The 16,709-nt window shown below is 36.4% G+C and overlaps 1 protein-coding gene across 4 annotated transcripts in view; it reads left to right on the forward strand.

The window, feature by feature from the left end:
• The window catches only part of LOC150086308 (filamin-A-like), a 470,984-nt gene that overhangs the window by 200,936 nt on the left and 253,339 nt on the right, over window positions 1-16,709 (forward strand). For all 4 annotated transcript variants that reach the window (XM_090374465.1, XM_090374466.1, XM_090374467.1 and 1 more), the window contains exon 14: window positions 2,675-2,793. In XM_090374465.1, the coding sequence (XP_090230591.1) occupies window positions 2,675-2,793 (119 nt within the window). The remainder of the gene's footprint in view (window positions 1-2,674; window positions 2,794-16,709) is intronic.

Below are 16,709 nucleotides of genomic sequence, written 5' to 3' on the forward strand. Positions count from 1 at the left end.
AGGAAAACAGTTGTTTAAAGGTTGCTTGTCTTTGGTAAGCAACCTTTAAACAATTGATTTTCTTACATTGTGTGTATTGTATTGTAATCAATTCACTTTTACTATATAACTTTCCCAAAAAAATACCATTCTCCCAAACCAGCTAGTGCCCCACCTACCCAGCATATCCCGACTTTGGAAACCATTGCAGTAGGTTTTGTGCTGCCTCCCCCACTACTTTCTCAGTTAATGTATAACTGAATGGGATAGTTTGAATTAGTGCAAAAGTCTTGGTCCATGCCACTAACCTGCACCTTTTTTTAATGACCCCCCCCCCCCCAAATTCAAATTAGCAGGTTTCCTGAACCCTTAAAGCCTCTTCCTCTTGCAATTACAAAGACTTTTGCTTCTCCCTGAGGTAGACTGCTGAAGAAAAAAATTTCTCCCATAATCCCTTATATAATAAACTCCTCAAGTGTTAATTAACATAGCTTTTGTGTAATCCCCCTCTCCTCTATTTGAAGTCATTAACTTTCATAGGATCATATAACAAGAGCTGCCAGTTGGTTAGCAATATTATAAATTTTTCGAAAATAACCAGGGTATTGGTGCACCAGTGCATGCTTGCAAATTACAGCAGTAGATGCAAAGAACTAGAGGACGATTATTCCAGCAAAAAAGCTGGAATAATCGTCCTCTAGTTCTTTGCATCTACTGCTGTTGAGCCCCCCACTGAAATTACATTACCTCATTTGGAACCAAAGAAAGTGGTGCCTGATGATCCAGCCCTTGGGGCCTAGTCATTCAAGAGTGTCACTTAGCATTACTGGACACTTGAGTAACAGCTCCAAGACATCTATTTGCTTTCCATACAACTGGATGAGACTTAATCTTGTCCAGTAGTATGGCATGTTTTTCACTATCTACCCACAGAATTGATTCACTGTTTAGCTAGAGAAAATTGTTTATGCTGCAGTGAGTACAAGTAATAACATTGTGACTCTCAGTTTAATCACCAGTGGCAATTCTTCCCTGAATCGTTCTGTGCTTGATATTTATAGTGAGAAACCATATTTATTACTACATAAAATTTAAATTGAAATTATAAAAATATCACAAAAATATTTAATAAAATGCTAATTACAGTATGATGAAATACTTGTAAAAAAATTCCTGCAGTACAATTTTAAATGTAGACCTGCTCACTAATTATAAGTTATCATAAAGTAAGTTTCTTCTGTTGATTATTTCACTGTTTATTGCTGTCGAATGATTTTAAAATAGCATTATTGTTATACGTAAGTGAATCACTGAAATGCTGAAAATGGTATAGTTTTTATCATATCTCATGTTGCAGTATCGGGCAACTAGTAGTGCAATATCAGGAAACTTGTGAAGGTATTCACAATATGAGATATGATAAAAATTGTCATTTTCACCATTTCAGTAATTTACTTATATATAACAATGATACTATTGCATTAACCATTATGCCAAGCGAATTCCCTGTAGGTTGAGGCCATAGCGCTTCCAAATTCTTTTAAACTAATTATCTGATTTAATCTCTGTCAGAACTATAATCAGCATCATTACAATTGTAAGTTTAACTTAAATAAATATAAAAATAAGGAATAAAAAGAAAACTAAAATTTACAAAAAACTCTGCACTTAAGTGCAAAAGCCCTCTGTTAATTTTTAAAACTGGTTTCTTAAGAGCACCAGAAATTGTATCTGTCCTCTCTGATAACAAAAGCAAAATTTCCACTAAAGAAAACAGTTTTGATCATTTGCAGCACTCTTAGTTGTTGTGGGCAATATACCTGGTGACATGGTCTCATTCATTTTGTTATTTAGATCATACTGTTTCATTTCCAAGATTTATTGCATGATAGATATATGAGAGCATGCGTAGGAAATAATTTTATGTAGTTTACATTTGAGGTACCATAAATTATGTGGAATATTATAACTTATATTACAATAAAAATATACTCTTGATATATTGTATAATGCTGACACTTGTAAATTATTTCTATACAAATTTTTAAATTCATTAAAATTCACATGACTCTGAGCACACTAATATTTAAACTAAATGCTGATAGTCTATTAGTTTTTACCTAAATGCCCCACTTGTGCTATAAGAAGAAAAATGATTGTTTTTGAATTTATACCCTGAAATTATAAATAATTCCAGGTTATAATACGTTCAATTCAGCAGCATTATTCATACATATAGTTATTCATTTTCTGTGCTTATGTATTAAAATATTGCGATGCACATGGCAGTAGCATGGCAGTAGCATGTGCGAGCACCCCTGCACATGGCAGGGGTGCTCGCACATGCATGCTGTGCAGACTCGTTGTTCTAAGTGTATTACCCAAATTCTACAATATACATATTTGAAATACTTCTTCATTGTGTGTGTGTGTGTGTGTGTGTGTGTGCGCGCGCATGCGCACCTAACGCTGAGTAACACTTTGTCCTCAGTTCAGTTCAAAAGCAATAGCAGTTTTGCATTCTTGTACTCTGTAATTTTTCCAATAAATTTAAACTTTTATACAAATCACATTTATAAAAGTGTCATTCTTTTATTATCTTCATATATATACCCACATAATGGGTGACATACTTCAAAATATTAATGTACAAAATACTTTCATTACTGAATTAACCAAAAATTTCTTAAAACAGGTGAAGTACAAGTAAAGATAATTGATGAAAAAGGTGCATTAGTTCCACTGCGTGTTCAGGACAATGAGGATGGTACCTATGCTGTTGACTATGTTCCCTTGGCTGCTGGTACCCATAAGGTAATGTTCTGTGTGTTAACCCATTTTTTAATATTTTCTCAAAAGTCACTTTATGAAAAGTTCTAAATAATTTTATATATGTATGTACACAATATATTTACTGATATAATTAAATCTATTATGCAGTTGAAATTTTTATTTCAGTTATAACCAAGTAACAATATAAAACAATGCATCTCTACCTTTGTCTTTACCTTAAATTAAGTTTTCACATTACCCTTTGGGGTTGGGTGGGTGGAAAAGTCTTCTTTCTAACGGTCAGTTGATTGTTTGCCTATGCTACAACATAGCGTAAATACTTAACATTTTATCTGACTATAATTTAAAGTTTATTTTGGGGGTGTGCGAATCAATGTGAAAATATGTTTAAGAAAATTCAAAAGTCATTAATTGAAAATATTGGACGTTCGCTAGACATTGAGAGAGGAAGAGGGATAATAGTGCCACCTCACTGAAGATAAAAAAAAAAGTGCAAAACTAATTGAATAATGCATATACAGTAATACTCCAAAGTTACGCGATAGGTGGGACCTACGAAAATCGCTTAAGTCGAATTCACGTAAGTCGGGGTACAACTTTGCATATAAAAACATATACATTGCATATAAATGCATATAAATACATACATTGAGACCAAGGACTAACAAAAAAACTAGTTTAGAAGAAAAATATTTAATAAAATTGCAGTTCTTTATACATATTAATACAAAGTATGTATTAAAAAAATAAATGAGTTACGTAAAAAAGTTATTTCAATGTCGACGGCTTCATAAAATCTAACAAATTCATCTGACGACACAGTGCTTTTTTTTTTTTTTTTTTTCATGCAGAATTTCTTTGTAGCAAGCTAATAATTTTTTTATTCCTTGCTTTGTAGCTATAATGTGTTCTTTGTTGGAGTCTGTTTTCTAAAATTTTTGAGCCCTTTTCAATTGAGCTTGAGACCTTCTGTCAAGCTTGCAATTGTCATGTGCTTTTCTGGTGGAACTGGGTCTGAAGTGTTGGATACTTCAGTGACGTTTTGCTCACGCATCTCTATGAGCTCATTCATTGTCAGCTCCTGACTATGTGAATCCAACAGCTCGTTGACATCATCACCATTGACTTCCAAATCTAATTGCCTGGCAAGATTAACAACTTCTTCTATCACATGAGCAACATGATCAGTTTCTGGCGTTGTTTTTGTCTCGTTTTTGAAAAAAATGGACAAAGTTTCTTCCAGACACCAATGTTTTTTTTTGTGAATTTCATCCCAAGATTCTTCAATGATTCTTACGGCATCTAAAACATTGAATTGTTTCCAAAAGTCTTTAACAGATATCTCACTATTTTGTCTCGTAGCATCATTCAGACGTGCAAACGAACGCCTCGTGTAGTAAGCCTTGAATGTTTTGATGACTCCCTGGTCCATCGGTTCAAGCAAGCTGGTTGTGTTTGGAGACAAAAACACAACTTTCACACGTGGGTTGAAATTAATTAGGATGGCAGGAGGGTGACCGGGTGCATTGTCAATAAGAAGCATCACTTTAAATGGAATCTGTTTAGACTTGCAATAATGTTCGACTTCGGGTATGAAGTGGTACCAAACCAGTCCTCAAAAACGGAAGCTGTCACCCAAGCTTTGATTTGACTTCCAAATCACTGGTAAGCTAATTTTAGATATATTTTTTTAAAACTCTTGGGCTTTCGGAGCGATAAATTAAGAGAGGTTTTAACTTGCAGTCACAGCTGCATTCCCGCCAACCATCACTGTCAATCGGTCTTTGGAAACCTTAAAGCCTGGAAAGTTTTTTTTTTTTTTTTTTCTTCACGCGCGATAAAAATTCTTTTAGGCATCTTCTTCCAGAACAGGCCAGTCTCATCCGTGTTAAATACACTTTCACTGCTATAGTCACCTTCTTCTATCATAGCCTTGAGTGTCTCAGGAAAAGAAGATGCAGCTTCTTTGTCAGCACTTGCCGCCTCTCCACTCTCCGCGATAATGTGCCAGTTACAGAGAGTTTTAAATCAGTTGGACCAGCCGTTACTAGCTACAAAGTTTTCATCTTTGCCCGCCTCCCCAGCTTCTTCTTTCAACCTCTCAAAAATCAGCTTAGCTTGATAGCACACAGTGTTCTGATCGACTGGTCAATTCTTCACTTTTACTTGATTATCACATCATGATTTCAGCATTGTTTCCATCTCAGCAATAATACCATGATGTTTATGAATTATGCTTGAGTTCAAGGATTGAGCATTTTTCATCGCTTCGTGAATTCTTTCTTTCTTTATCTTTTATGATTGTTCTTACTGTGGATTCCGGTAGCTCAAACTTCTTTGCCAATTCACAAATTTTCATTCTGCTATCAAAATCCTTGATAATGTTATGTTTACATTCCAAAGATATCGTTTTCTTTTTCCTTTTCCTTTTCTTACTAGGTGCAGGAGAATCAGATTTACTTCGTTTGCACGACAGTTTTTTTTAAGGGTTTAGAAAACGTATAACAAAACAATCTTAACTTTCGTCGATCGTAAAATCGTAATTGTGCATGTAGAGTTCGCGCGAAACACGTCCAATGCATATCACAGCAAGAGAAACACCGAGGGTAGTTTTTCATATGCCATCGATATACGGCTCGACCAACACGATCCATTTCTCTCATGAAAACTATGTAATTTCCGACAAAAGTTGAGCACTAATTCAAACGCACACATATAAATATGACAGTTGGAATACAAATTCTTGTATATGTGTGCAGCTCATGCGGCAGCAAAGTTGAATTTTGTTCATCTTTCGCTCTCACTCTCCGCCATCGCACCGTATATCGATAGCATATGAAAAACGACCTTGAAGATAGTGGGTGGCAGTGCTGCCAAACGAAAAAAATCAGGAACCGAGTAACTCAGAGTTCGCGTAAGTCGGGGTATTACTGTGTGTGTGTTTAATCTATTATGAAATATTGGAATAGATGTAAAAGGGTATGTCAGATCAGATTAATGCCATCAAAACAGAAATGCCACAGGAATAGTATAGTGGTGAAGACAAGATGGAGTGAAGTGGGCAAATTTGTAAGTGGAGATTAAAGTTGTGAACTCAGGAAGTAATGGCAGACGGGAGGGGTAGCAATAATTATGACAAGAAGATTCATGAGTGCACTAGAAGATATATGGAATCATTGGGACATAGACTTATCATGGTCAGATTTGCGGCAAATCCAGTTGACATGGTAATTATACAAGTTTATATGCCAATCTCAAATAGTGCTGACGAATTAGATGAGGAGACATATGAACAGTTGAAGGAATTAGTACTGAAAACCAGATCAAGAGACAATGTGATAATTATGGGGGATTGGAATGCCGTGGTTGGAGAGAGAAGGGAAGAAAATAATATGGGGAACTTTGGTCTAGGAGTGAGAAACACAAGAGATCAATGCTTAGTGGAGTTTTGTACAGAAGAGAGTCTAATGGTAGCAAATATGTGGTTTAAAGCACTGCTCCACAGGAGATATACATGGAAGAATCCTTGCATCTCACTAAGGTATCAAGTTGATTTCATCTTAGTTAAACAGAGATATCGTAACCAATTGAAGAAAGCAATATCCTATCCAGGAGCAGATGGAGATTCAGACCACTCACTCATGAAAATGAATGTGGAACTAAAATTGAAGTTCCTGAATAAAAAGAAATTGTTTATAAGATAGAATATTGAAAAATTTAGAGAGGAGAGTGCAAAAAATGTGTTTCAAGATCTGAGCAATGTTATCGCTCAGATCTTGAAATAAGTAAAATGTGAGCAAAAAAATTAGGAGGAAGCCCTGGATCACATATTTTACTGCAAAAAATGGATGAGAGGAGGAGACTGAAAGGCCAAAAAAAAAAAAGATGATGATCAAATGAACTATCATAGATTGAAGAATGAAATTGATAGGGAATGCTCAAACAGCAAGGTTGGGTGGACTTGGTGTGTAGAAAAAGTAACGAGAAAGAGTAGAGAAATTGAAACGAGAACAATTCGGGGTGAAAAGGGAATGACAGTACTGAATTTCAAAGAACAAAAGGAAAGATGGAGGAGATATGTTGAAGGTGATATTGTTCTACACGTTGGCACTAATGATATTAAGAGTAGGAGACTGGCGGAATTACTTAACAAGTACAGGTCACTGCTGAAAAATTTGAAAGTGTCTGCAATTTTTCCCAGACACGATAGGAGGGAGTATATGATGAGATCCTTGTCAATCAATTTGGCCAATGAGAGATTGTGCAAGGCTCAAGGGGGAGAATTTTTCTCATCCTGGTCTGTGCTTGTTAACAGGAGAGACTGCTTCTACAGGGATGGGACACTTAAATAGAAAGGGTGTAAGGATATTTGCTGATTCTATCGAGGCAGTGGTAGGTGGGTCAGAAAACTGCTAGCTTAGGGGGGGGATACATGGACTAATAGATTAACAGTAGCCGCTGGCAGAGGTGAAAGTGATTCTTGCACTGCTTCTGTTGGAATGAGCAGCAGCCTGGAAAACAAGATGCACAAGGGATTTCAGAGACTGCTGGGAGTCATTGCAGTAGAAGTAAACACATGGGCTGTTAGGGTAGCTAAGAAAGGAACAGGTGCATGTATACTTGTGTGCAGTGCTTTTTTTGTAAAAAAAAATAGGTGCCTGTACTCATTCTTTGCCATCAGGAAAAATTTTAAATTAAAAGGATATGAAAAGTACTCTAAAATTTTTTTTTTTTTTTTTCTTCTGATAGTTACTTTTGTAGTAATGTTTTTGGAATAAGAACAAATTTAGTATATTAACACAGTTTATTAAGTATAAATTTATTATTCAAGTATATGTAGAAAAATAAGTAAAATGTGAATAAAATAAGTAAATAAATCAGTCTACTATTGAGTGCCAGGCACTCAGGATGACACGAATTGTCGTTAGTGTAGTATCTGAAATAGAGAGCTTTATGATAACTGAAAAAAGTTTCTAGTACCCCAGCTTGAACTAAAACTTAGGAAATAATGAAAGCGTTGTCTATTTGAGTCTATTTGACTTCTTCCTGCAGAAGCGATTAAAGTCTTCGGGGAGAAACGACTGGCAGGTGAGGGCCCTGCAAAACTCCGTGCAGGTGCCTCCCCACCCACCGCCTCAACACTGGCTCTCTGAGTACCTCCTTGCTGGGACAACCCCACCTTTGAAAATTGTTAAAAAATACTTCTTATCGTAAAATTTATAAATGACCTTTATAGAATTATTAACTAACTATTTAGCAACCTTTTTGTCCCTAAAAGGAGAGTTACTTAGTAAAAAGAAGCATGCTATTGAAGTTCAATAAATTGAAGTGCAACAAAAAAAAGATTTTGAACTAATTTTAACACAAAAATAAATGATAGATTTCAATCGCAATAGTTTTCCCTTGATAAGCATTGAATAATGCATGGTTAATGTGATTTATAAATTTTTAGCTCCATTAGCGATGGAAATAGAGGGGGGACACGAAAATTACTTACATTTTCCTGTCTGACGCCGCCATTTTTAATTTTAAAAATATTTTAAAATTATATTTTAAACCTACTCGCTGAGCTCTTTCCAACGGTGTAGCTATAGGTTGTCAACATTTTTATTCCCCCCCCCTCCATTTCTCAGACCAATTTTTGTCAACAATGATCAATATGGTGTTATGTTAGCCCACTTGATGTGTAAACCCATGCAAAATTTCTAGTCAATAGGTTGAGTGGTTCCAGAGATACAATGCTGTGACAGTCGGACGGACAGGCAGACAACCGAGTGACATTTTAAGGCTCCTTCGTTAAACTATGGCCCCTAAAAATAATAAGTAAAAATAAATAACATAAGTAAAAATAATTTTATAATAAAGTTTTTGTAGAATATTCCAAATTTTTATTAAGTTCTCATCCGACACCCATGCCGACTTCTTTTCTTCCTTTTTGTGTGTGCCTCTTGCTGAATGACCTTTCCGAAGCAGCCACGAATCGACATATTTGCTGGATCAAAGCGGGTCAGCGGTGGGCCTACAATTTTAAGAAACAGTAGTGAAGAAACTGTTTTTGTCATCAACAAAGCTCTGGTTGGGCTGGTGATCAGATTCATTTGTGAAAATCCTCATTCACATTCACTCAATGAAATTGGTATCATACTCAGAGCGTCCATCAAATTCTTCAATTCTTCCAAAACCATCTTTTCAATTAGGTACCCCCGAAATCCACGAATTGCATTTAACTGTAACCTAATTGACAATTCAATCCAGCAATGAGAGCACAACAATACAAATGGCCCTCAGTCCCCAGCAGCTTTCACTCTCCCTCTTACGGCAGCGAGAGGATCAGAGTGGAAGCAGAGGGTGCTAAGAATCTCTGGGTACGACCAGGCTGCCATGCACGGAAATTGAACTTGGCCTGTTATAACGTACGATCACTCATCGGTGAAGACAGGATATTAGAGCTGGAAAATGAATTAGAAAATGTAAATTGGAATATCATCGGTTTGGCTGAAACAAGAAGAAGAAATGAATCACTTATCAGTTTATCAAGTGGAAATCTGCTGTACACCAATGGAAACAGTGAAAGGAGTGAAGGTGGAGTTGGGTTTCTGGTCCATAAAGATTTTAAAAACAACATTTTGGAATTCAAAAGTACATCACCAAGGGTGTCAAGACTAATACTCAAGATTTCTAAGAGGTACAAGCTAAAGATTATAATGATTTATGCACCAACATCGAGCCATGATGATGAAGAGGTTGAAGAAATGTACACTGAAATTGAGTCTTCTAGATGAGCAGAAAACCCACTACACTATTATTATGGGGGATTTCAATGCTAAGGTTGGAAAAAGGCAAAACAGCGCAGAAAGAGGAACTATAGGAAATTTTGGAATTGGTGAAAGAAATAAAAGAGGTGAAAGACTTGTGGAATTTGCAGAATCTCAAGGAATGTCAGTAATGAACACTTTTTTTCAAGAAAAGGGTGAACAGAAAGTGGATTTATAGAAGAGTCCAAATGGATTAACAACTAATGAAATCGACTTCATCCTCACTAACAGAAGATATATTGTGAATGATGTTACCGTCCTGAATAAGGTAAATGTTGGAAGTGATCATAGAATGGTAAGATGTATACTTGATATAGATGTAGGAAAGGAAAGGAAAAAACTGACTCGAGTAAATAATACAAAGGTCTTTGAGATAACAGAGGAGGAAAAAAAGCAGTATGTACTGGAACTTAAGAACAAGTTTGAGCTTCTGCAGACTGCTCAGGACCAAGATATCGACGAGGAATATTACAACTTTCTGAAAGTGATAAAGCCCAAGAAACCTATAGGGAAACAGAAATCCAAAGAAGAAAAAATTAGTCAAGAAACACTTGTCATGATGAACCAAAGACGACAAATGAAGAGCAAGAAAAACACTGACAGGGAGAAAATTGAGTATACTGAGTTATGCAAAGCCATTAGAAAGAGACTCAGAGAGGACATAAGAAGATTTAACACAAGAAAAGTAGAACAAGCATTAAGGGAAAACAAAGGATTGAAATCAGCAGCCATGAGCAGTAATACAGAAAGACAAATGATACTGAAACTGAAGAATAGCGATGGTGTACTTATAAACAGCAGAGAAGGCATAATTCAAATAGCAGAAGACTACTATAGAGAATTATACAAGGAGCGAGGGAATGATACCAGCAGTGGGGAAGATGGATTGCAAAGTAGCAACACATACGACATACCCGATATTCTTCCTGATGAGGTAGAACATGCATTGAAGAAAATGAAGAATCAGAAAGCCCCGGGGAAAGATGAAGTTACTGTAGAGTTGTTAAAATTGGGAGGAAGAGACATAACACAAAAACTGGCAAGGCTCTTCACAAAGTGCATTAGAAAAGGTGTGATGCCTAAGCAGTGGAATAATGCAATCATAGTTTTGCTGCATAAGAAAGGAGATAAATCAGAAATTGGAAATTATAGACCAATTAGCTTGTTATCCCATATCTACAAGTTGTTCACAAGGGTCATTACTAACAGATTAGAAAGAATACTTGATGAGAATCAACCGAAAGAGCAAGCTAAGCTGGCTTTAGGACAGGATTCTCAACTATGGATCACCTTCACGTAATATCACAGCTAATGGAGAAAGCAAATGAATATAAAACACCATTATGCCTGGCATTTGTGGATTATGAAAAGGCATTTGACTCCATACAGCATAAGGCAATGTTTTGGGCACTGGAAAGACAAGGCATAGATACTCCATATATTATGATTTTGAAGAAAATATATGAGAGTGCTACATCCTTTATTAGACTAGACAAAGACAGTAGGAAATTTAAAATCGAGAAAGGAGTTCGACAAGGAGACACAATATCTCCGAAGCTGTTTACTGCTGCCCTTGAGGAAGCTTTCAGAAGATTAGACTGGTCGCAGAAAGGAGTCAATGTGAACGGAGAGTACCTAAACCATTTACGATTTGCAGATGACATTGTAGTCATAAGCCACGATCCCAAAGAATTAGAGGAAAATCTTAATCAGTTATGTACAGTTAGTAAGGATTTTGGACTAAAGATGAATATGGCTAAAACAAAAGTAATGATGAACAGGTATGCCACGGAAAGGGAAATAATGATTGAAGGAGCAGTAATTGAAAAGGTGGAGTCATATACTTATCTGGGACAAGTTATTAGCTGTAATAATGATAAATGGCTGGAAGTCAAGAGAAGAATAAATTTTGGATGGATAGCATTCAGGAAATATAGTCACATACTGAAGAGCAATATCCCAGTTTGTCTGAAACATAAAATAATGAATCAATGTATACTCCCCACCATGACTTATGGAAGTGAAACTTGGGCACTCACCAAAAGAATGGAAGAGAAGCTAAGAACTACACAGCGAAGAATGGAACGAATTATATTGGGAATTAGACTGTTAGATAAGAAGAGAAACACATGGATTAGGCAGCAAACTCAAGTAAAGGACATTCTTATCAAAACTAAAGAACTAAAATGGTCTTGGGCAGGACACATAGCTAGAAGACATGATGACAGATGGACTAAGAAAATAACAGAATGGTACCCAAGAGGAGCTAGAAGAAAACCTGGAAGACAAAGGCGGAGATGGATAGATGAAATTCATGAGTTTTTGAGTAGTAAATGGATGGCCAGTGCTCAAAACAGAAGGAACTGGAAAGTTGCTGGAGAGGCCTTCATCCTGCAGTGGATTGAAAATGGCTGATGATGATGATGATGATGAATTGACAATTTTCTAACTTCATTTTCACCAAATGCCAACAATTCATGCTTAGAAGGTTTAATATCCTCGTTTTCCTTCTCTCGTCATTGGTATGGTCAGTAGTTCTTAAATTTTAATTTTTTTTTTTTTTTTTTTTAAATGTCAGTGTCATTCGGATATTCAGGTACTGTGACCATGTAAACAGAGATAGGGAAAATTTATGAAAAATGTGGATAACACACTTCCGCGAAACAACAGATGATTATTTGTCGGGGTAAAAGAAATTACTCCCTCCTAATTCTCGAACGGGGCGCTTACAGTTGATTCACGAAGGTGTCCAACCTACGATATGCGAGGAAAGTGAACTAAAACAGCATTTTAAATTTTGTTAATTATGAAAAAAATTCTCATTAAATGTTTTGTTCAGTAAATGTAATTGTGTATTGTACTTGATAAAATTTTCGAATGTTTTCAACTTTACTTTTACATGCAACAAGATATGGAAAATGTAACACACTAAAGAAATCTAACTTTGAATTTTTTTGAATACGGCACCTGTATGGGTAAAGGTTGGACACCACTGCAGTAGAAGGTGGGCCAGAGCCCATTGGGAATACACCTTGATCTGCTCACTGTTGACCAGCGCGACTTCTCCATACGTGGGGCAGGTGGTCGAATAGGTTTTACCAGGTACCACTAAATTATAAATGGTAATCCCTTTAGCTCTCTTAATTCACACAGCAGCACTAATTTCCTGAAGGCCAGAAATGCGAACAGTGCGTACAGAGTTAATTCTCTCCTAATCCGTTCACTATGTGAAAATTTTCTCGCTCAACAGAAACTATTTTAAATGTAACTTTCAAGGGGAATTCAAAATAATTAAACAGAGGTCCGACTGAGCAATTTAGAATTATAAAAATGGTTATACAGTTTTATATAGAAAATATCTTAACAATAGACAGTGAAAAATGTAAATTTAGTTAAATAATTTTAAGCTTATTTGAATAGTAAGATAAATATGTAAAAAAAAAAAAAAAATTACCGAATATTACAAATTACGAAGTGTACTGCATCCAAATGTCACACATCACTGTTAATAAAGGTGCCGGTATGTCGTACAGGAAACTGAACTTGGCCTGTTACAACGAAAGATCACTCATCGGTGAAGACAGGATATTAGAGCTGGACAAGGAATTAGAAAATGTGAATTGGAATATCATCAGTTTGGCTGAAACAAGAAGAAGAAATGAATCACTTATAAGTTTATCAAGTGGAAATCTGCTGTACACCAATGGAAACAGTGAAAGGAGTGAAGGTGGAGTTGGGTTTCTGGTCCATAAAGATTTTAAAAACAACATTTTGGAATTCAAACGTACATCAAGACTAATACATTAGTAGTAGTAGAGGCATTTGATGCAAGAAAGCAAGCTTATGCAGCATCAGCCAAAAAAAAACCCACTTCCACTTCACTGAGCCTTAAACTTATTTAGGCTATCAATCTCCACCACAAGGGATGGCAGTCTGTTCCACCAACCAACCACCCGCTGGCTAAAGGCAAATTTCCGCACGTCTATCCTACATCTGTCTTTCCTCAATTTGAATTTATGCCCTCTCAGGTGATTTTTCTGAGATTTCTCAAGATTTATACTCAAGATTTCTAAGAAGTACAAGCTAAAGATTATAATGATTTATGCACCAACATCAAGCCATGATGATGAAGAGGTTGAAGAAATGTACACCGAAATTGAGAGTCTTCTAGATGAGCAGAAAACCCACTACACTATTATTATGGGGGACTTCAATGCTAAGGTTGGAAAAAGACAAAACAGCACATAAAGGGGAACTATAGGAAATTTTGGAATTGGTGAAAGAGGTGAAAGACTTGTGGAATTTTCAGAATCTCAAGGACTGTCAGTAATGAACCCTTTTTCAAGAAAAGGGTGAACAGAAAGTGGACATGGAAGAGTCCAAATGGATTAACAACTAATGAAATTGACTTCATCCTCACTAACAGAAGATATATTGTGAATGATGTTACCGTCCTGAATAAGATAAATGTTGGAAGTGATCACAGAATGGTAAGATATACACTTGATATAGATGTAGGAAAGGAAAGGAAAAAAACTGACTCGAGTAAATAATACAAAGGTCTTTGAGATAACAGAAGAGGAGAAAAAGCGGTATGTACTGGAACTTAAGAACAAGTTTGAGCTTTTGCAGACTGCTCAGGACCAAGATATCAACGAGGAATATTACAACTTTCTGAAAGTGATAAAGCCCAAGAAACCTATAGGGAAAAAGAAATCCAAAGAAGAAAAAATTAGTCAAGAAACACTTGTTATGATGAACCGAAGGCGACAAATGAAGAGCAAGATAAACACTGACAAGGAGAAAATTGAGTATACTGAGTTATGCAAACTCATTAGAAAGAGACTCAGAGAGGACATAAGAAGATTTAAAACAAGAAAAGTAGAACAAGCATTAAGGGAAAACAAAGGACTTAAATCAGCAGCCATGAGCAGTAATACAGAAAGACAAATGATACTGAAACAGAAGAATAGCGATGGTGTACTTATAAATAGCAGAGAAGGCATAATTCAAATAGCAGAAGACTACTATAGAGAATTATACAAGGAGCGAGGGAATGATTCCAGCAGTGGGGAAGATGGATCGCAAATTAGCAACACATACGACATACCTGATATTCTTCCTGATGAGGTAGAATATGCATTGAAGAAAATGAAGAATCAGAAAGCCCCGGGGGAAGATGAAGTTACTGTAGAGTTGTTAAAATTGGGAGGAAGAGGCATAACACAAAAACTGGCAAGGGTCTTCACAAAGTGCATTAGAAAAGGTGTGACGCCTAAGCAGTGGAATAATGCAATCATAGTTTTGCTGCATAAGAAAGGAGATAAATCAGAAATTGGAAATTATAGACCAATTAGCTTGTTATTCCACATCTACAAGTTGTTCACACGGGTCATTACTAACAGATTAGAAAGAATACTTGATGAGAATTAACCGAAAGAGCAAGCTGGCTTTAGGACAGGATTCTCAACTATGGATCACCTTCACGTAATATCACAGCTAACGGAGAAAGCAAATGAATATAAAACACCATTATGCCCTGGCATTTGTGGATTATGAAAAGGCATTTGACTACATACAGCATAAGGCAATGCTTCGGGCACTGGAAAGACAAGTCATTGATACCCCATATATTATGATTTTGAAGAAAATATATGAGAACGCTACCTCCTTTATTAGACTAGACAAAGATAGTAGGAAATTTAAAATCGAGAAAGGAGTTCGACATGGAGACACAATATCTCCGAAGCTGTTTACTGCTGCACTTGAAGCTTTCAGAAGATTAGACTGGTCGCAGAAAGGAGTCCATGTGAATGGAGAGTACCTAAACCGTTTATGATTTGCAGATGACATTGTGGTCAGAAGCCACAATCCCAAAGAATTAGAGGAAAATCTTAATCAGTTATGCAGAGTTAGTAAGGATTTTGGACTAAAGATGAATATGGCTAAAACAAAAGTAATGATGAACAAGTATGCCACAGAAAGGGAAATAATGATTGAAGGAGCAGTAATTGAAAAGGTGGAGTCATATACTTATCTGGGACAAGTTATTAGCTGTAATAATGATAAATGGCTGGAAGTCAAGAGAAGAATAAATTTTGGATGGATAGCATTCAGGAAATATAGTCACATACTGAAGAGCAATATCCCAGTTTGTCTGAAACGTAAAATAATGAACCAATGCATACTCCCCACCATGACTTATGGAAGTGAAACTTGGGCACTCACCAAAAGAATGGAAGAGAAGCTGAGAACTACACATCGAAGAATGGAATGAATTATATTGGGAATCATACTGTTAGATAAGAAGAGAAATACACTTAGGCAGCAAACTCAAGTAAAGGACATTCTTATCAAAACTAAAGAACTAAAATGGTCTTGGACAGGACACATAGATGGAAGACATGATGACAGATGGACTAAAAAAATAACAGAATGGTACCCAAGAGGAGCTAGAAGAAATCCTGGAAGACAAAGGCAGAGATGGATAGATGAAATTCATGAGTTTGTGGTAAATGGATGGCCAGTGCTCAAAAGAGAAGGAACTGGAAAGTTGCTGGAGAGGCCTTCATCCTGCAGTGGATTGAAAATGGCCGATGATGATGATGCCGTACCATTGCATACCATCACAAAAAAAGCACTGCTTGTGTGTATACCAATGCTAAGAGTTTGGTAAATAAATTTGATGAATTTGAAGTGCTAATCAAGACATCAAAGGCAGATATTGGTGGAATATCAGAGACGTGGTGTCACTCAGATATAAGGGATGCAGAATTCAAATTTGGGGAGTACTATGTGTACAGGAATAATTGACAGTATAGGAAGGTATTAGTTAAGAAACACAAAATCCAAGGAAGTGCAGCCAGTTGACATCGCTGGACAGTGCAGTGTCGAGTCAGTTTGGTGTGACATAGGCACTATGTCACAATAGTCACCTGAGAGGACATAAATTCAAATTGATGAAAGACAGTTGTAGGATAGATGTGCGGAAGTTTGCCTTTAGCCAGCGGGTGGTTGATTGCTGGAACAAACTTCCATCTGCCATTGTAGAAGTTGATAGCTTAAATAGATTCAAGGCAGAACGAGAAACATTTGGAGCAAATGAATGGGTGATATTAGGAG

The sequence above is a fragment of the Mastigoproctus giganteus genome, chromosome 5 (genome assembly GCF_048544385.1).
Source record: "Mastigoproctus giganteus isolate SK-2022 chromosome 5, ASM4854438v1, whole genome shotgun sequence".
Lineage (NCBI taxonomy): Eukaryota > Metazoa > Arthropoda > Arachnida > Uropygi > Thelyphonidae > Mastigoproctus > Mastigoproctus giganteus.